The 21,273-nt window shown below is 33.7% G+C and overlaps 1 protein-coding gene across 1 annotated transcript; it reads right to left on the bottom strand.

The window, feature by feature from the left end:
- Positions 1–10,741: 10,741 nt before the first annotated feature.
- LOC108462015 (uncharacterized) lies at positions 10,742–21,036 on the bottom strand. The gene is made up of 4 exons (XM_017762022.1): positions 20,650–21,036; positions 19,973–20,485; positions 19,717–19,861; positions 10,742–11,058 (listed from the first exon to the last, which is right to left on the bottom strand). Exons 1-4 carry the CDS (start codon positions 21,034–21,036, stop codon positions 10,742–10,744), a joined length of 1,362 nt encoding a protein of 453 aa, XP_017617511.1.
- Between the last annotated feature and the right edge of the window lie 237 nt (positions 21,037–21,273).

Raw genomic sequence — 21,273 nt, 5'->3', positions numbered from 1 at the left:
TTAATTTTTATAAAATAATTAAAGTACACTTAAAATATGAACATGTTTAAATTTAGTTAATTTTCTAATTATTTTTGATGAATTTTGGTTATTTTAATGATTTGCATAAAGGGCGAAAAATGGCCGATGAACCTTTGTAAGCACAAAATCGAGAAGCAATTTGAAGTATCGAGGCTAATTAATTTCCAGCCTAAGACGGTCCAATTATGTGTATTAATTCATAATATAATTAATTTTAATTTATACCCAATTTAACTTGGGCTAAATAAATTATTATTAATTAATTATGGAAAGAGCGATCTAGTTGAACCTAACCGATTGAACTGAACCGGCCAAGGATTGGGCAGCCCAAAACCGTCCATATGCTGACCAAAATCAGCTTATTAACTGATTAATTAAGCTTGCAAAGAATCCCTTGAAGACTTGTCAAAGTTGCATTCAAGCCCCTCCACAATTGGAGGCTTTATGGATTTGCCCCAAGCCATATTTAGCAAAGTTGAAGCCATCAACTCTACCACGTAGATGGCTGGCCAAGGGGTGTCTCTTTGGCTGCTATTTTTATCAAATTTTAGCTTCCACATTCAGCTATAAAAACCCCCATTGGCTGATCATTCAAGACATACCTCAATTCATTCACATCTCTTCTCTCCTCTATCACTTTCTCATCTCATTTTTCCATTTCAAGTCCCTTGCTCTTGTGCCGATTTCTCCCCTTGGGAAAGGGTTATTCTTCAGCCATTTTGGAGCAACATTGAAGTGTTCATAGCAGCCTTGATCGGCAAGGACAACAAAGAACGAAGACAGAGCAACCTAGTCAAGCTAAGGAAAAACACCGGATTTGATTCTTGTCTGCTATCTCTTTAATTTTTGTTGTTGTTATGATGAACATATCTATGAATATTTATGTTGTTGGAATGGTAAATTTAATCAGTTTAGCTTGGACTTAATTCGTGTTGGTTTGATTGCATTTCATCTACTTAAATTATTAAAATTGTGTTTATGTTGTTATAGGCCTCGGTAAAATGCTTGATTAAGTAAAATCATGCCTAAGTTATTCTTGCATTACAATTGTGAGGTAGCTAATGAATTAATTATTTAAACGGATTGAAAATGTAATTAATGGACGCAATACTTAATTAGTGCATGTTTATTCTTCTAAGGTAGCTGAAGGTTAAATTAGCAATGTATCTGGCGATACACTTGCCTTGTATGACTTGCAAGATTATTGTGATTAAACTGTCTCAAGGTAGGGATACCTTGTTACCTCACATAGTCTTTTATGTGCTTATTAAATTTAATTAATCGGTTGAATTGACATAGGGATATGCAAGAGATTAGTTCAATTTAATGAGTATGTATGTGCCATAACATGTTTGTTTATTAAAATCTGTTTAATCATTTAAATTAACATAGGGATATGTTAAGAGATGAATGGATTTGTGTAGGTGAATATGTTCATAAGTTAGCAAATTACCGAGTTGCTGTGAATTTATTCGTAACAACATAAGCATGAGTTTAATAATTCTAAGTTAAAGAAATGTAATTAAATCAACATAATTATGTCATCTTGATTAAATCATATTTTGAAAGCGTGCATTTGAGATTTATTTCTTTAGTTATTTAGTTTAAAATCTTATTTTTCTTCATGACCCTTTTTAAAACAAAATATCTTTCTTCACCAAAGTGTTTTAAATTGCATTCATAAACAATCCTTTTCACAGTCCCTGTGGGTATGATAACTCGACATTTACTTGTCACTTTATTACTTGTTGCGATTGTGTACACTTGCACATTTTCGTCGTTCCAGCACTAGGTATGTGGAAGTCCGCGACTTGAGTTTATTTAGTTAAAGTAGGGGATAAGACTATAGCGTAGTATGAGGCTGAATTTTTAAGGCTCAGTTGTTATGCCCAAAGAATGGTCACCATGAAGTAGGATAAGTGTGTGAGGTTCAAAAATGGGTTGTGTTTCGACCTCAAAATACATGTTCCACCACATGAACGGGTGTTTGAGACCCTAGTGGAGAAAGCCAAAATTTTAGAAGAGATCAAACAGGTTGAATACGAAAAACAGAAGAAGAATAAGGTCCTGCTTAATAGAGATTCTGGTTCCACTAATTCAGATTCTCATCTCATAAAATGAGCCAAAGAGGGTAGACCACAGCAAAGGGTTGCTACAACTAATTCTAGGGTAAGACTTCCAACTGTACATATCATGGTAAATACCACTCGAGCGAGTGCTGGAGGAAATTGGGTGCGTATTTGAAATGTTGGTTGATAGAGCATATGGTTAAGGATTGTCCACATCGAGTCAAACTGGATCAAGCTCCAACTCAAAATTAGGCCCAAAAATAAAGGTCAAATCAGTTACCTCCTTAGGGGACGAGGTCAAAATATGGTTGCAAATACCATAGCAACTGGTGTGAATCAAATTGACATTAGACAGCCTGCCCTTGTTTATGTCATTAGAGGTTATGAGGATAAAGATGCGTCTGATGCCATCACATGTATTTTGCTCTAGTAGAAATAGAATCCACCCATTCATATGTTGCTCATAATATGAGAATTCGGGGTAGATGAAACCGTTAGTGAAGTTACAGAAGGACAATCCATGGTAGTGAATAGGATCTTCGAGAAAAGTTATAGGAAGTTTAAGGAGAATAATAGTCAGAGTTGTGCAGCAAAAGTGTAGTGGTTGGCTTAAAAGGAGAAATAACAGGTTGTGTGACTAAGGCTTTATTTAGTATTACTTAAAAAAATACTTTTGGAAAAAAAATTGTTCTAAATAAACTGCTTTTTGCTGAAATTTTTTACTTTTTTTGAAAAGCAGAAGTTAAATTTTTTAGTTTTTCTTATACCAAAAGCACTTTTGGTGCTTAATTACTTTTTCACCCCTCCAACAACATAGTATTTTCTCTTTTTTTTTCTTGGTGCTTAATTATAAATGTGTTAAATTATTAATTAAAAATAAAAAATTATGTTTTAAAATAATACAAATATGTTAATATCTAATTACAAATATTTAATGGTTATATTTAAATATTTAAAATATAGTTTATATATTCTAATTAAATTTTATAAATAATTAATATTTATTGCTTAAAAATATTTAAAATTTATATTTCATATAGTACAATATTAACAACAAGTTATAATAAATTATTGTTTATATTCTTACTAAAATATAATAATATTAACTAATTTGAATATTATTTAAATAACTATTTGTTACTTGATAATACCATGTTTAAAATGGGCATTTTATTTCTCACAAGTACTTTTTGACAGCAATGCTAAACACTCAAATCCTAAACCAAACTATTCAAAAGTACTTCTCAAAATCACTTTTCAAACGCATGTTTTAAAAGCATTTCTTAAAAGCAATGCTAAATTAGCCCTAAGTGATTGATGAGTCAACAGAGAAATTTTGAGGATGAAATTTTTTAAGGAGGGGAGAATTATCATGCCCTAAAATATAAGGGGTTAATTGTATTGGATAGACAAAAAACTTGAATAGCCCTAATGGTTAAATACACTTATTCCCCCTTACTTACCCAAGTTTGAGCCCCCTCCATCCCTTTTTAATTTTGAGATTTCAATAAACACAAAATATACACTATTGAGATTAAAAACTACACAAGAAATAGGCAATAACCCAAATGGTTAAGAGTTAGCCTTCCTTCCTTGTGTTCCTAGGTTCAAATCATGTCATTCCCTTCCATTTTCTTTTGAAATTCGGCCAGCTTGTGGAAATTGAAAGTGGCGCCCTTAGAGTTTACAAACCATAGGAATTAATCCAATTATTTTCTAATTAGAATTAATAACTTGCCTCTTTCCAAAATTCCAATAGAATTAGAATTCCACCTTGATTTTTTTTTCATCCTAATTGTTGATAATTATTTTTCTTTCCCGAATCAAATAATCCTCCATTCAATCGTCCTTTTTATAGGATTTGAAATTACTATTGATAGCTTCACTATTCAAGAATACGTAAGTACAACTCGTTTTCAATATTTAGATCCCGATTTTTCGTAATATTATTATCCAACATAAATATTCGTTTGATCTAAACAATCTTTTTCGGTTCTTGATAAATCTTTCGACAATCTTATCAAATCTTGAAATCAACCATTAATTCTTGTGTAAATATCGTTTAAATGACCTAATTTAGGTGAGTCGAATCAAAATCAAATGTGAGGAATGTCGATCAGATTCCTGGTGAAAGGTGTGTGTCTTTTCCCAAGCAAATTGGTGGTAAACATGTGTAGGAATAGGGCCACATGGTCTCTCACATAGGCGTGTGGACCACACGTCCCCCTTACACGGCCATTTGCCCTAGAAGGCCCAGGCTAATTTGTGAACCACACGACCAAGACCCTTCCACAAGGCTATGTCTCCTCTGTAAATTATATTTTGCATTTTCCACACAACTACAGCCTGCCACACGGCCCAGCTACACGGTCGTGTACCCCTTCCATACGACCTGGCCACATGATCATGTGTCCCTCTATTTTACAGTTTTGCCCATAAATTTATGATATCTTTAGTTTAGTCCTTGTATATGCCCTGAATTTATTTTAGAGTTTTATTTGCTCAATTGAGTCCTTGATATTATGCGATTATGGAATTTGTGATTTAATTATTAAAGTTTTATGGCTATACAGCATGTGAAACGTATATTACATGCTACTGTCATTGTGAAACAGATAAACTGTTAGTGTTAATTTTTGTTACCACCTTATCAGATACCAATGAAATAATGTTAATTGCTAGTGATGAACTGAATACATGTTAAGCATGATTACTGCTAGTTTCGGTTTATTCTATTACAAAGCATGTCATACTGCATTGCATGGAGTGGGATGATATATACGAAGGAAGAGCAACAGTTTAATAAGTGTGTTTCATACATGAACCAAGTGGAAGTTTGTTTAATCTGCAAATATGTTGTGCACCCACAACAAGTGGTAGTAACTGCAAATATGTGGTTTGATCACGAACCAAGTGGCAGCTTGTCTGCAAATATTTTTATCTAAAAATACTAGTGGTTTACCCACAATTTTTACAAACCTAATGGCAGCTTTTATTTGCAATTACGTTGTGTACCCACAACTAGTGGTAGTTTATCTGCAAATCAGCGGTGGTTAATCCACAATCGGAGTTCTAGGAAACTCATAGTGTGGTGTGTATCAGTAGGGTAGGACTTTTTTTAATAAACTAAAATTGCACTGTCATTCATAAGCATGTGCTTATAAAACTGTGAATTCTAAAATATTATAGTGATGTTTTTCTGAAAATAGGCTAAGTTTTTCTTCTAAGATAAACAAACGTTTTAAAATTTTTGTTTTCAAAACTCTGATAACTTACTCAGCCATTTTGGTGGCTAATGTTATCTTCTGAATTCAGGTTTAACGTTGAGGTCAGATTGGGGAGGTTACAAGACCCTTTACTTTTTGGATTTAAAAATTTAGGTCCAATTGTTACCCCTATTAAAAATCTTCTATTAAATTCGCTGGTGTCACACTTTGAAATTAAAATAAATCACTTGGTAGTCATATAACAATAAAAATAACATTGAAAATTCTTATATAGATTTTTTTTCTTAAAACATTCATTCAAACTTGTCGTGATAAAATAATTTTGTTGGAATAGTGTTTTAAGAAAAATTAACGTTAGCATTTTAATTGAAATAGTTAACAATATTAAATATTTAGGCTAACTAATGACATTATAAAAGTAGAAGGATCAAATTATGTAAAAAATAATGTGTATAGATTAAATTCCAAGTTTCAGCATAATATAAGGGCTAAAGCTGAAGTTTGATCATTGTCTTATAATATCAAAAAAAAAAAAAATGCAAGGCAAACCTAAAAGAAATTAAAAAACTACAATCCCTCTCTAAGGCCATTAGGGAATCAAATTATATATAACCATGTAATATTTTAATCGAAAATTTAATGATATTAACTATTTGGACTAATTAATAATATTATAAAACTACAGGGACCAAATTACATTAGAAATTAAAGTGAGGTGGTTAAATATCAAATTTAGGCATAATATAAGGGTTAAAACTAAATTTTAACCATTCTTTAAAAATTGCAAAAGAAAAAAAAGAAAAAGCGTCGATGTAAACCTAAAAGAAATGAGAAGCCACGTGTCGAACGACTCTTAGGGTATTCAAATTATATATAACCACAAAATGTTTTAACTAAAAAGTCAATGACATTAACTATTTGGACTAATTAATAACATTACAAAATATAGAGATTAAATTATGTTAAAATTTAAAGTATATAGAATATTAAATTTAAGCATATTAGAGAGACCAAAGGTGAAGTTTAAACATTTGAAAGAGCATCGTAAGAGAGCCAACAGAAAGTTCTTTTATACAGGTATATAATATTAGAGGGACCAAAGGTGAAATTTAACCATTTGAGTAAAATGAAAAAACAAAGAGAAAGAAATTGGTGAGAGAGCCACGTTTCGTCCGTAGGAAGGTCCAAACTTTTATATATAGGTGTCTACAGTCTGATTAATGTCACAGTTTAATTCGACACCAATTTAGTTATACTATTATTAAAATATGTTTATGTTAAAGAATCATTACTTGGGTATTTTCATCTTTTCATATTTTTATATAATCTTCAAATAAAATAATTAAAAAATATTATTTAGAAACCAAACACAAGACCAACAATTTCTTATAGAAAACCCTTACCACTCAACTAATAATAATTTATTAATCTATTTTTATAAATATATATTTTAAATATAAAATATCTTCGTTGAACCACATTATCAATGTGATTCGTTATATTTCTTCATTACAAGTATTTTTGTTTATTTTAGTTAAAGGCTTACGAATAATTTTAAATGCTGTAATCTATAGAGAAACTTGAGATTGAATAAAGAGGAGTGATTATTTTAAGCTAATTTTAGCAACTGATTTTTAAAATATATCAACTAAACTATTAATATTTCGGCTTTTCTATAATATTAATTATTATATCATGTACATTGCATGTGATGCTATATATTTATTTTAAATTTATTAAATAATGTAATTTTATTTATTGTAGTTAATGAAAAATAATATTATTTAAATTCTAGTTAAAATGAATTAATTATTTAAAATAAATAAATATATTAATTGCTTTGATAATTAAAACATTACAAAAAATGTAAATATATTAACTATTTTGATCATTAAAATATTACAACAATAAAAAAAATCAAACCATAGTTATAATGTAAAACAAAATAATAATAAAATTCAAAATTTTGAATAATTTTTTGACTAATAACTAAATGAAAATATCTAAATATTGAATGTTAAAATATTTAATTTACAGCGGTAAGTCGTAGTTTTATATTATTAAAATACCGATGAAAATATAACTCAAAATTGAATTATATAAATCACAGTAAACCAATAATTGAATTATGCGGATATAGTACGGGATTTTACAGGTCGTGTGCTGAAGTGTTTGCTGGGGTTTGAGTATGTTCACTATTCGGGAGGAACTTTCATGGTTAAAAATGTTGTCTCTTGATAATGTACTCATTAAGTCGAACTGTTTGCTTTTTATATCTGCTTTGTCTTACTCATTATCTGATGCATATCAATTAGGTGTATTGCTATAAGATTATTTGCTTATAAAAAGTCATTTTCAGTATTTGTCTTTTTGTGGATTTGTCGGTGTTCTAATAAGGTAATCTATTTATCAGTGCAAACGGCCTTGTTATATGCAGACCGCACGGAATGAGATACTCTTCCCACTACTTCGTTTAATGAGAATTTTTTGTCTTGCACCTAATGTTAGTATAATTGAAGATTGTGAATGATAGGTTTAGGTGTAAGAGGTGGGCCTGATGGCTCAGGTTTAGTAGTTCGTATCCTCTTTCTGCTTGTTTTGTAACTTTCTCATTAATGAAGTTCTTTTTTTTTCTCTAAAAAACATGGATGCAAAATTTGATTTTAATTTTAATAAAGTATTATATCATATTAAAATTTTAATAATAGAAAAATATTATTTAAATATTAATTTAATAATATGATGAATAATAAAAATATTTTTCTAGTTCAAAAGTTTCTATTAACTCAAAATAAATTAGTTGATTTAAAGTGAAAGTATAATTTAACATAAATACAAAGTTTGATTTCAAATTTTCTACCAAAAGCTTAATAATAGAAATAAATTATTATCTTAATTGTATTTTTTAATAATAATCAAAGAAAATATTAATTGTCAACAACCTCTTGACCTAATAACAAAAGCATTATGTTATAGGCATAAGAGTTTAGGTTCAATATTAAGTAACCTCATTTTCCTCCCCAATTATATATAAAAAAGTTAATTTAATAATATAATAGATTGTAGATTTGTAAAATATTTATTTAAATCACAAGTGAAAAAAAATACATTTAGGATCCTTATTTATTTTTATATTTTGGATAAGTTAGAATTTATAATATCAAAAATAAAAATGCAGTAATAATATTGGATGTGCATTACTTATCTTTTGAGTTGTTAACTATGAATTATCTTGTAATTTAGAATTTAACAGTAATTAAAATCATAAGGTTCATAATTCATAAATATAAGAATTTTTAATAGTAAAAATAAATAAAACTAAATCTATCTTATATGCCAATTTTAAGCTTTTTGACTCTAGATTTTACTATTGTTCATAGATTTTTATTTTTATATTTCAAAAGAAAGTTATATTTTGATAACGAAAAACTATTGCTAATGTATTAAATAATAAAAGTATTATTAAATATAATATAATATTAAAATAATAATATAGTAAACATTAAACATATTAAATATTGATGATAATTTATTTTTTTTCAAGACAAAACCTATCAAATAATACTAAAACTTATATGTAATAAATTAAAAAAATTCAGCTTCCTAAAATAATTAATATGAAATTAAATTAAGACAAACTAAAATATTCAACTTTCTCAAACAATAAAAACAAATAGTAATATTACAAAAACATTTAAGGTTCTCAATCTTCATCATCTCCAAAAAAAAAACAAAATGCTAACTCAAAACTAAATTCAAAAAGATTTTATTGCAATCAATATAGTAAATCAATATAGATTTATAGTAATAGTAAATAATAAAAAGTAATAGTAAATAATAAAAATAAGTACTACAACGATTTCTAACTCTATTTAGAATCATCTTCCAGATTCTTATTTGTCAACTTTATTTAATTTCTATTGTTTTATTTTGACTTTTGTTCTTTCATTCAACTTCACAAGAAAAAGAAATGCTAATATCAATACATCAAAAATAATAATAATATAATTTAAATTAAACATATCAAATTATGATAAAACTAAACTTTCTTCTTTTGTGATTGAAAGAAAAACTTATCAAATAATACTAAAATTAATTTTTTCTCTAATTATTACTTGAATAAAATTACCTCCCTAATTTATATTTAGTTTTAATTCATATATGACAGTAACACTATTTAATTAATAACAATTATAAATAAATATAATTTAATATAGGTTCGAAATCTAAGTAAATGATAATATTAGTAACACTAATAATAAAATAATTATTTTTATTTTATGTTAATAATATTTTTTTGTTATGATCATATAATAATTAATAGTATATGTAATATCTATATATCATTTATCTAAAGGAATTATTATTTCTAATTTATCTAATTAGATTCAATGTTTTAATAGTTAATTAATATTACTCTTATTATTATCATATAATAATTAATATTATATTAATAAGTTATTATTTTAATGTCAATTTAATAATAAAATGAAAAATAAAGGATACTCTAGTCAATTCAAAATTTCTCTAAATGGGTGTTTATATGTATACATATATTATAAATTCTTTAAGTGTGTGATTGGGTTGGTTTACGAGTCAACTAGACACCAACTAAATCAATGAAATTACTAAGATATCCTTACATATTTTAAATAAGTCATATTATTATGAGCGTGCTTTTATCTTTTATCTTATTCAACCATGGTGACTTTCAATTTCATCCATGAAATCAAAAACTAATGAATTTAATAGTAGGACCTAGTTGTAAAAGTCTTAGAAACACAAAAAGTACAAGAAAAAGGCAAGGATTAACTCACTTGGTGAAAAAATTATGGAATACCAGCTTAGAGAACCCTCCTAAGGCATTTTTAGCTGCTGGAATTGAAGAGAAATGAATAGAAATCTAGATATTTCTTATTTAGTCCTAGTTTTATTTAGTTAATTTTGCAATATTCCAATTTTGCCCTTAATTTATCAATTTTCCTGCTGATTTCATGCCCTTACCGTCCAGCCCAAATAAATTTTGGGTCTAATTGCCTTTTAAATCCTCTCTCATTAGACACTTAAGCTATTTAATCATCCCATCCACTTTTACACCTTTTACAATTTAGTCCTTTTCATTTAATTAACTATCCAAACATTAAAATTTCCTAACGAAATTTTAATACCATATTACTAACATTTCATAAATATTTATAAAATTATTTTCGACTCAGTTTTACGAGATAGAGGTCCTGATACCTTATTTTACCCAATTTCTTCAATAATTTCTTTTTCTAACTAATCACTAAATCAGTAAAATTTTTATATCAATATTTTCATACGATTTTCCTATCATATCAATTTTCATGCAAAAATATTGAAATAAATTTCTCTTTAAATCGGATTTGTGGTTACGAAACCACTATTCTGATAACCTTGAATTTAGGCCATTACATGAAAAGCCACTTTTGGAGAAACATGTGATAAAACACTACTGTTATCTGGATCTTGCTCCTCATCAGCTGGCACATCCATTACTCCTTGAATAATTTCTTCATACGTAGGTGATTCCATCAAAGATTCATTTTCACTTGGATAATTCAAAATCTGCTCAACATCCATGGCACTTCTATAGTGTAAATCAGAAATTACTTTTTTTAATTTATGAATGCCTTCAACATCACCAATTTCTTGTTCAAGAGACATATACTCCTTAGATCGAATTTTGCAATGTTGGAACAATTTGCAATAGTTGTAGCCTTCACATCAATATTCCAAGCAACATTAATAAAATGGATTACATCCAATATATTAATCTTTTCAGGATTTATTTCTCCTTTCTCGTAACCTTCTAATATGCTAGAATAAAAGAAACACCGATAATAAATCTTAACTACTCTAATAATTCAGCATCACATAGTTGAAGATGTTGAACTTGGAGGCAAAAAGAATAATTCAACGTTTCTCAAGCCTTCAATAACCTTGAGATGGGCTGGGCAATTGTCTACTATAAGCAACACCTTTCTACCAGTCATTTTAGCATCAAACCAGCGAGCAAAATCTTGAAAAAGTAATCCAATCATCCATGCTTTTTTTTTTGGCTCGATAATGACAGTTAAGATTATCAATATTCATATGTTTAAAGCATCTATGATTAGCAAACTTACCAATAACCCAAAGAGGTACTTTATCTGAATCATCCTCATTGCAACAAACCACAACAATAAGTCTTTCTTTATCCTTTTTTCGTCCTTCTAATTGCTTTGTAGTAAATTAATGATATGCTTGCAAATGATAAAATAAGCTTGTTTCATCCATATTATAGATAACCTTCCAATCAAAATTTTCCAATTTAGCTCTTATTTATGGCAAAACATCTTCAATATTCTCCATAACAACTGAACCACTTTCACCAAATGTAACGCCCCAAAATTCTTATTTTTGTTTCTGTTGAAATGTGACACAACTGTGTATTTGCTTCAGTGGTTAAGTGTTTTGGGTGTGTGAGAGGTATCAAGTTCAAGCGCTATCTTTGGCAAATTTTGGTATTTTTCTAACTTAAGCCTTATACTTGCTCAGCGGGCTTATATTTAATTAGTTGTAAAACCATACCAGAATAAGCCTGCTGGTTCAAATGGTAAGAGAGTCTGTTTGTTGTGAGGAAGTCGTGTGTTTGAATCTCAGAGTAGGTAGGGGTATTTATTTTTGTTCGGAACTGCGCAAGTGTTTCAGTGTAGTTAGAATTCTGAGTAGTGGATTAGTGGGGAGGAAATTGGGGGATTTTGGTGTTATCTAATCTAAACTGTCTTCTTTTTTTTTTCAAAATTTTTTCTATCCTCAAAATTCCCCAAAAAGTCTAACGTGAATTGCTTATTCTCTTGCACTCTACCGATTTCTCTTTCTGTTCCTTGTCATCGAATTTGTTTTGCCTTTTTATCTATTGCCGAAATTTCGCGTTTCATTAGTTCGGTACTTTTCGTGCGATACCGATAGGTTTGGTGGTGCAATTCTTGTTTTGACTGAATGAATCATATGCTAATAGAATTCGTTTTGTGTTTAGGAGAGATTAAGGGGTTGGGGGCTGTTGTTTGCGACCTTAGTAGTGTGAAATCGTCATTTCGTTCGAAGGTAAGGTTTGGTTGCCAATAGGTTGAATAACTTATTGGGATCGACTTAGTTTATCGTTTAACCAATTAATTCAGAGTCTTTTGGTTAATTTTAGGTCCTGGTGGTCTTGGGAGTGTTTTTGTAGTGAATCGATACCAGGTGTGTACTCGAAAACACAGAAAACGGGATTCGACGAAAGCCGAAAGTGCAAACTATCGATACCACACGGCCGTGTGGTCGACGAAGACATGGCCGTGTGCAGCACACAGCCTTGTGGTGGCTGAAGTATGGCCGTGTGGGCCACACGGGCTAAATCCAACGGGCGTGTGGGCCTAACAGATACTCCACATGGGCATGTGATATCTGGTCCAGGCTGTGTGATCTACATGGGCCAAGGCCAATCTGGGTGTGTGGGCCCACACAGGCAAACCATATGGGCGTGTGGACCTATTTAGCTAAAATGTTTCCTAAGGTTGCACAGGTCGCCCAAGTCGACTGTGAACCTACTGTAGGGTAGGTAAGCGCTACTTAGACCCTAACTAGTGTGATCTGAGCATACAATGTATGTATTGAGCATGTTAAATTTATGCAAGTTTACTGATCTGTATGTATGACTGATAATTGAATATTAGTATGTAAGCATGTATTACTGTATATCTGCATTGACCATGTTTAGTTGCATCTACATTGGGATATGATGATTGATTATTGAAGGAAGTGTACTGAAAGGCTTTGATGCCTATTACTTGGCAGCTCAGCTGCAATATTACTGATATGTGCCGCATTCGGTACGACTTGATGTGTAAGGCTGGGTGGGTGTTTTAAACCCCACATGGTGTGTAGGGACGGCCGAAGATGGTGTGTAGAAGCTGGTAGGTAGGATACTGATTTCTGTTACTGTATGCATATTGTATCTGAGATGGGCTAAGGCCCTAATTTATATCTGAGACTTTATCTGAATGGGCTAAAGCCTAAACTGTATCTGAATCTGTAGTGGGCTTAGGCCCAGACTACATTTGACTGATAATTGTTGTTTGACTGTATGCATCCTTCTGTGGGGATTACACACTGAGTTTACGTAAACTCACCCCTTTTTGTTTAGCTGTACAGGTAACCCCCAGACCTAGACGGATAGGTGCGGCGGAGGACTCAACGGTGACCACATGACTATTAAACTGATTTAATTCCTATTATTTTTGGGGTATTTTTTATGTAGTTTGAATTTTTAGACTGTTGCCGTTATTTTGGATTTTAACTGTTTATATGGACTTTTAAACTGCAAAACACAATGAAAACTTGGTTTAATTAAAAACAACATTTTCCTACACGTGAATGATTTTCTTTAAATATCACGGTTTTAAAAACTTCCGCTATAGAATATGTTTCTAAATGAATCAAATTAACGAGAAAATAGTTTTGAAATAGACGAAAGATAAATTAAAGCTAATGAGTGGAAAACGGTTTAAACTTGATAACTTCGATTTCAAATTCCATTCCATGTGATATCGCCAGATTCGGTCATAAAGTCTAGGCCGGGTTTGGGGTGTTACACCAAATCTTCTATAATACTTAATCCCATGTCTTGCCTTGAACCGTTTTAACCAACTAATTGAGAAGTTAAATTCGGAATTTGCATTACCATACATTTTCTGCAGAAATTCTTTTTCTTTAGTTTAAATCATTTCTCCAGTCATGTTTACTTTCTCTTGATATTGGAGAAACTACTCATACAATACCTTCTCTAATTTAGGATATTTGGCTAATTTGTGCCTTTTAACATTGTTGTTCTTTATCTCTTTTGACAAATATTCAAATGATCTTTTAAAAGTATTTGATATTATTGATTGGCTAACAGAGAGATCAAATGTTTGTTGAACCCACTGTTGCAAATCTTTTTTACTTGAAGAGGAATGCTCATTTTTGTACTTATATATAATATTTTTTCTCATCTCATCCGTCAATGTAGACTTTTTTACACCTTTCAAATGGAAAGCCATGGAGGAAAAGATTATATGAATTATGATATTTTGATATGTACATGTGTTTATTTATAATAAAATATTTAATCTATCCAATGAATATATACGTATTGGATTTTGAAACCATTAACTCTTTTTTCTTTTTGGTTACATGAACCAATTAATTAACTTTTTTTTTTGTTACATGAACCAATTAACTTTGATTCATTGCACCTACATGCATATTGGATTTTGGTAAAAAAAAACCATGCATAAAGTATGAAATATTCTCTAAATTAATAAATATTAATTTATCGATAAATTAATAAAATATTCATTTATCGGTAAACTAATAACCTCGATAAAATAATAACTTTTTGGGTCCCAATGGTATTATTTTATAGAGGTTTTACTGTATATATAAGAAGGAACACAAGCAAATACGAAAATATTGAGTTCTAAATTAAATCTTCAAGGTCTAAAATGTTTTCTTTTTTAATTATATTAATTATTTTGATATTACTGTAACATCCCAAACCCGGCCTAGACGTTATGGCTGAATCTGGCGGCGTCACATGAGAGTGTTTTTAGAAAATCTTAGCAAATTAAAAATCGTCCAGTTCATTATTGTTACTTAAGTTGTGAAATCTCCAAACCGATTATTAGGTGAACACATTTTATTATCGCGGAAGCTAAAACATCATTATTTCATTAATCAATAACTTAATAGTTTAAAAACCCGAAATAACTTAAAAATAATTCAAGTTCAAAGACATTTTAATCCCAAAAATAAATATTTAAAAAAAATAGCAGACAAATAGAATGTTACTCAAAAATCCATAAATGTCCAACAGTGGTCACCATCGAGCCCTCCGTCACACCGATCCATCTACTGCTGAGGATTACCTGACAGACAAGTAAACAAAGGGGGTGAGTTTTCGCAAACTCAGTGTGTACATCCCCTCAAAAAGCATGCATACACGAATACAGATAGTTCGGCCTTAGCCATACAGGTATCGCATGCATAACAAATCAAATATCAGAAAACATGCCTACCAACCCTGCACACCATCTCCAACTAACCTAACACACCATGTGGGGATAAAATCGATCCACCCAACCCTACACACCAAGAGGTATTGTAAAACAGTACATAATAGATATATGTAGCGTAGCTGCCAGATAACAGGTTAATTCCCTCTCAGACTTCCTTCTCTTCACAACAATCCCAACCCAATGCAATGCAACATACATATCATGACATGCTTATATGCAGATATCAGATCTTATCAAAATCATGACAAAACAGATATACGGAATTAGATAGATACACATGCTTATAATAACATGCTTTTGCATACAATTCAGTAATCAATCAGGGTATAGGGTTTAAGTAATGCTTAACACCCCTACAGTCATGTCATAGTCGACTTAGGTGACCCGTGCCACCTTACAGAACATTTCAAACAAATTGGGCTCACACGCCCGTGTGCCCTGCCCGTATGGGCCCACATGGCCCAACTTGGATTTGTCGGTGTGGATCACACGGCCTGGCCCAAAGTCCTACACGCCCGTGTGGTTCACCTATGTGACCCACATGCTCGTGCGGCCTACACGGCCTAATTGGTCGAGCCCGTTCCTTGCACACGGCCTCACCAACCTCAGACGCTCATGCCTGTCGGGTCCGTGTGGCACGCGCATGGCCTGGCTCGTCAGTGGCACGCCCATGTCTCGCGACACAAGCTACCACACGGGCAGACCACACGCCCGTGTGGCGTCGACAAGCCACTTTTTAGCTTTCATCGAAACTCGATTTTTACGAGATCGGAGTACACACCTGGTTCGTTTTCGCTGCTAATCCAACCATGAGCACTCTAAAGCCTAAAATAGACAATACCGAACCCAATATCAATCACTTAAATCGACATCCTTAAGAACTGCCAAATCCTGAAAGAGAGATCTACTTACCTTCAATGAAGAACGATGATTCCTCGCTGTTAAAAACTCAGTTAGTGATCCATAGATCCTTGAATATTCCCTAAACAGCAACAACCAAAATCCTTCTTTAGACAAACTCCAAAGGAAAACACGTTACTCAATTTAAAGCGATACTTACCGAATCGACAGAACCGCTAGTTATACGTCTAAGCTTATCGAAAAAGAAGAAAACCAAAAAAGAGGGGAAAGAGAAAGATGATTTTCGGCAGTGAGTTTGTTTTGGGGAAAACAAAAGAAAAGACGACAGAAAATAAAAAGAATGCCTTTATTCCAAAAAGAAAGGAATAAACCCTAATTTTTCTTAAAACCCCAATTCAGATTTCTGATAAGCCCAACTCTTAATTTCAACTTGCAGCAAAAATAATCCCATCGCCACTGTAGGGAATCGAACCCCTGACCCTATGCATATTCCCTTGCCACTTAACCACTAGATTAGCAGGGCCATTCTGTTAAGTTTTTATCCATAATTCATTATAAGCCCACTGACCTCAAGTCAGGCTTTATTCAATAAAAACCAAAATTTAGCCCAAGTTAAAGCTTGAATTTAGGACCTCTCAAACTCACCCCAGAGCACATTATCACTTAACCCACATATATTTAAACCAAAAATAACTCGAAACACAGATTTAAACACTTCCAAGCCCAACACTTACAAAAGCCGAAAGTACAGAAATTCCGGGCGTTACAATTCTACTACCCCATTGAAGAAAATTCGTCCTTAAATTTTACCTGATTAGAAAATGTGAGGATACTGCTGACGCATCGAATCCTCTGGCTCCCAAGTAGCCTCCTCAGTGCTATGATTCTGCCACAACACCTTTATCAAGGGAATAGATTTCCTATGTAGAATCTTAACATCGTGATCTAAAATTTGAACTGGCTCCTCCTCAAATGTCAGATTCGGTCTAACCTCAATCTCCTCCACAAACACAATGTGAGTAGGATCGGAGCGACAGCGTCTCAACATCGACACGTGAAATACATCATGTATACAATCTAACTCTGGAGGAAGCTCTAACTGATATGCAACTGGTTCTACTCGCTTCAGAATCTGGTACGGCCCAATAAATCAAGGACTCAACTTGTTCTTACGACCGAACCTCAGAAACTTCTTTCATGGTGAGACCTTAAGAAAAACCCTATCTCCCACAGAATACTCGATGTCCTTCTTTTTCAAATCCACATAGGACTTCTGTCTATCAGAAGCCGCTTTCAGTAAATCCCGAATCAGGTGGACCTTATCATCAGTCTCTAATACTAATTTCGGACCCAGAATACGTCGCTCACTTAACTCAGTCCAGCACAAGGGAGTGCGACACTTACGTGCATACAGTACCTCATACGGTGCCATCTGAATACTAGACTGATAGCTGTTATTGTAAGAAAACTCTGCCAACGACAAGTACTCCTCCCAACTACCTCAGAAATCCATAGCACAACCCTTCAACATATCCTCCAGTACTTGAATCACCCTCTTTGATTGACCATTTGTCTGAGGATGAAAAGTAGTACTGAAGTCAAGACGAGGATCCAAAACCTCATAAGTTTCCCTCAGAACCAAGATGTAAAACGAGGATCCCTATCAGAAATGATCGAGACAGGTACCCCATGCAGCCTCACTATCTCAAAAATGTAGAGCTTAGCCAGCTTTTGCAAGGAGAAGTCCGTCCTAACAGGAATAAAATGTGCAGACTTGGTCAATTGATCCACGACGACCCACACAAAATCCTTCTTAGTAGGTGTTGGGGGCAACCCACAAACGAAGTCTATTGTTACTCGCTCCCATTTCCAATCAGTATCTTAACCGGCTGCAGTAAACCCGAAGGTAACTGATGTTCAACCTTATCCTATTGACAAGTCAAACAATAAGCAACGAAATTGGCCACCTCACGCTTCAACCCTGGCCACTAGTACAACTCTCGGAGATCTTTATACATCTTATTTCCACCAGGGTGCATAGCGTAAGGACTACTATGTGCTTCTCTCAGAATCAACAATCGCAAATCTTCATCATTAGGTACACAGATCTTACCTCAGAAACACAGTACCCTATTACTATTAATTCCAAAGTCAGTAGTAGTCTTAGTCTCAACTTGACGAAATCGCAACTGAAGAGACTCATCTCCTAACTGTTTATCCTTAATCTATTGTCAAAAAGACTCAGTCGAGCGAATAACGCTCTTAAATCAACCACAGCCCTACAACTTAATGCATTGGTCACCACATTGGCCTTTCCAAGGTGATACTTAATACTGCGGTCGTAGTCCTTAAGTAACTCAACCCATTGTCACTGCCTAAGATTGAACTCCTTCTGAGTGAGGAGATACATGAGGCTCTTATGATTAGTGTAGATGGTACACTTCTCACCGTACAGATAATGCCTCCAAATCTTTAATGCAAAGACAACTGCCGCCAACTCCAAATCATGCGTTGGATAATTAGCCTCGTAAGTTTTAAGCTGTCGAGACACATAAGCTACAACCTTATCGTCTTGCATCAAGACGCAACCCAAACCCACGTGTGACGTATTACTGTAAACCACGAGGTCCTTACTAGGCTCAGGCTGTATCAGAACTGGAGCTTGAATCAAAATTATTTTTAGTTTCTCGAAGCTTTCCTACTGTGCGTCAGTCCAAACAAAAGGAACTCTTTTGCGCAACAACTTAGTTAACGGCACTGTAATCAACGAGAACCCCTCTACGAAACGTCGGTAATATCCTGCCAATCCCAGAAAACTACGGATCTCTGACACATTCTTCGACTGTTTCTAATCCATCATAGCATCAATCTTACGAGGATCCACTTGAATCCCCTCAGTAGAAACCACATGCCCTAAAAAGGTTACCTCCCTAAGCCAGAACTCACACTTTGTGAACTTCGCATACAACTTTTTCTCACGAAAGATCTGCAGAACCACTCTTAAATGCTCGTCGTGCTCGTCATCAGACTTAGAATACACCAAAATGTCATCGATAAACACCATACAAACTGATCCAAGTAGGGCTAAAACACACGGTTTATCAAGTCTGTAAATACCGCTGGTGTATTAGTTAGCCTAAAGGGCATAACTAAAAACTCGTAATGCCCATAACGAGTCTTAAATGCCGTCTTATGCACATCAACCTCCTTCACCTTCAACTAATGATAACCTGACCGCAGATCGATTTTAGAAAACACTGAAGCCCCCTCTGAACTGATCGAATAAGTCATCAATCCTCGGAAGTAGGTACTTATTGTTAATCGTCAACTTGTTCAATTGACAGTAGTCGATACACATCCTCATCGTACCATTCTTCTTCTTTACGAATAGAATAGGTGCTCCCCACGGAGACACACTAGAACGAATAAACCTACGATGCAACAGCTCCTGAATCTGAGCCTTAAGTTTAGCCAGCTCTTTTAGTGCCATTCGATAAGGGGCGATAGACACCGAAGCTGAACCAAGAATTAACTCAATCCCAAATTCTACCTCACGGCTCAGAGGTAATCCTGGTAATTCCTATGGAAATACATCTGAAAAGTCCCTCACAGTACGGATGTCCTTAACCTATAAGTCTACAGAATCAGAAGTACTAATGTAGACCAAAAATGCCTCACATCCTTTCCTCACCAGCTTCTCTGCTACCAATACAGATATCATATTACTCAGATAATTCCGTCGTTCTCCAATCACGATTCTCTCATTATCCTCCTCGATCTTCAGAACCACCCCCTTTTCAGTGCAATCCAGACTTACACGATGCTTCACCAACCAGTCCATACCCAGAGTTAAATCGAACTCCCCAAACGGAAGTTCCATTAGATCAACCAAAAATATTGTCCCTTGGACTTCCAATGGAACGTCCCTAAATAGCTTACTAGCCCTAATGGTTTGCCCCAACAGACTTACCACAGAAATCTCACTAGAAGTACTCTCATGCAAAATCCACAAGGTCTTAGACACAAAACATGCAACATAAGAATGCGTAGAGCCTACGTCTATCAATGCAACATAAGGTACATTAAGAATAAAAAATGTACCCGTGATGACGTCTGGAGCATCTCCATCCTCACGGTGACGTGCAGTATAGACAAGTGCAGGTTGTCTCACCTCAGTTAGCCCAGCACCTCTACCAGGTGCTCTCTAACCTCGCCCCATACCATTACCACCCCTAGTCTGTCCTCGGCCCCTAGATGGCTGCTATACTCCTCTCGGCGGCTGCGTAGTCTCAACAACCAAAGCTTGCACCTGATTACCCCTCAGTGGACAATCCTTAACTCGATGCTCAGTCGATCCACACCTCAAACAAGCGCCAGTAGATCTCTAACACTCGCTTGGATGGCTTCTATTACATAGCTGGCAGATCGCCACCTTAACAGGTGCAACAGTAGGCTCAACTCTAACGGACCCATCAGCTCTAGCCTTTTTTTAGGCCTCATCCTAGAACCAGTAGACTCAAAATCCCTCTTAACTTTCCCTTTCTCATGGTTTTGATACTCAGAGCGCTTCACCTCCTCGGCTATCTTGGCCTTCTCGACCAAGACCGAGAAATCTCGCTCCCTCTGAGAAGCTATTAAAACTCGGAAACTGTCACGAAGACCATCCTCAAATCGAACACAATGCTCATACTCATTCATCACCATGCCCCTTGCGTAGTGACTCAGCCTCAGAAATTCTGCCTCATACTCGACCATTGAACAGTCTCTCTAAGTGAGATTCAGGAACTCACGTCGCCTAGTGTCAGTATAGCTAGCTCCCACATACTTATTCTAATAGGTGGTCTTAAACAAATCCCAAGTCAACCTATCAGGCTGAGTACCTTCCTTAACGCTCAACCACCACTGGTATGCCTCATCGCGAAGCAGAGACATAGCTTCATTGAGCTTCTACTCATCAGTAAAATCCAAGGCATCCATTATGCGCTCTGTGGC

Source organism: Gossypium arboreum, chromosome 13 (genome assembly GCF_025698485.1).
Source record: "Gossypium arboreum isolate Shixiya-1 chromosome 13, ASM2569848v2, whole genome shotgun sequence".
Taxonomy (NCBI): domain Eukaryota; kingdom Viridiplantae; phylum Streptophyta; class Magnoliopsida; order Malvales; family Malvaceae; genus Gossypium; species Gossypium arboreum.
Note: the sequence above shows the minus strand (reverse complement) of the source record. Positions and strands in the feature narration are given on the sequence as shown.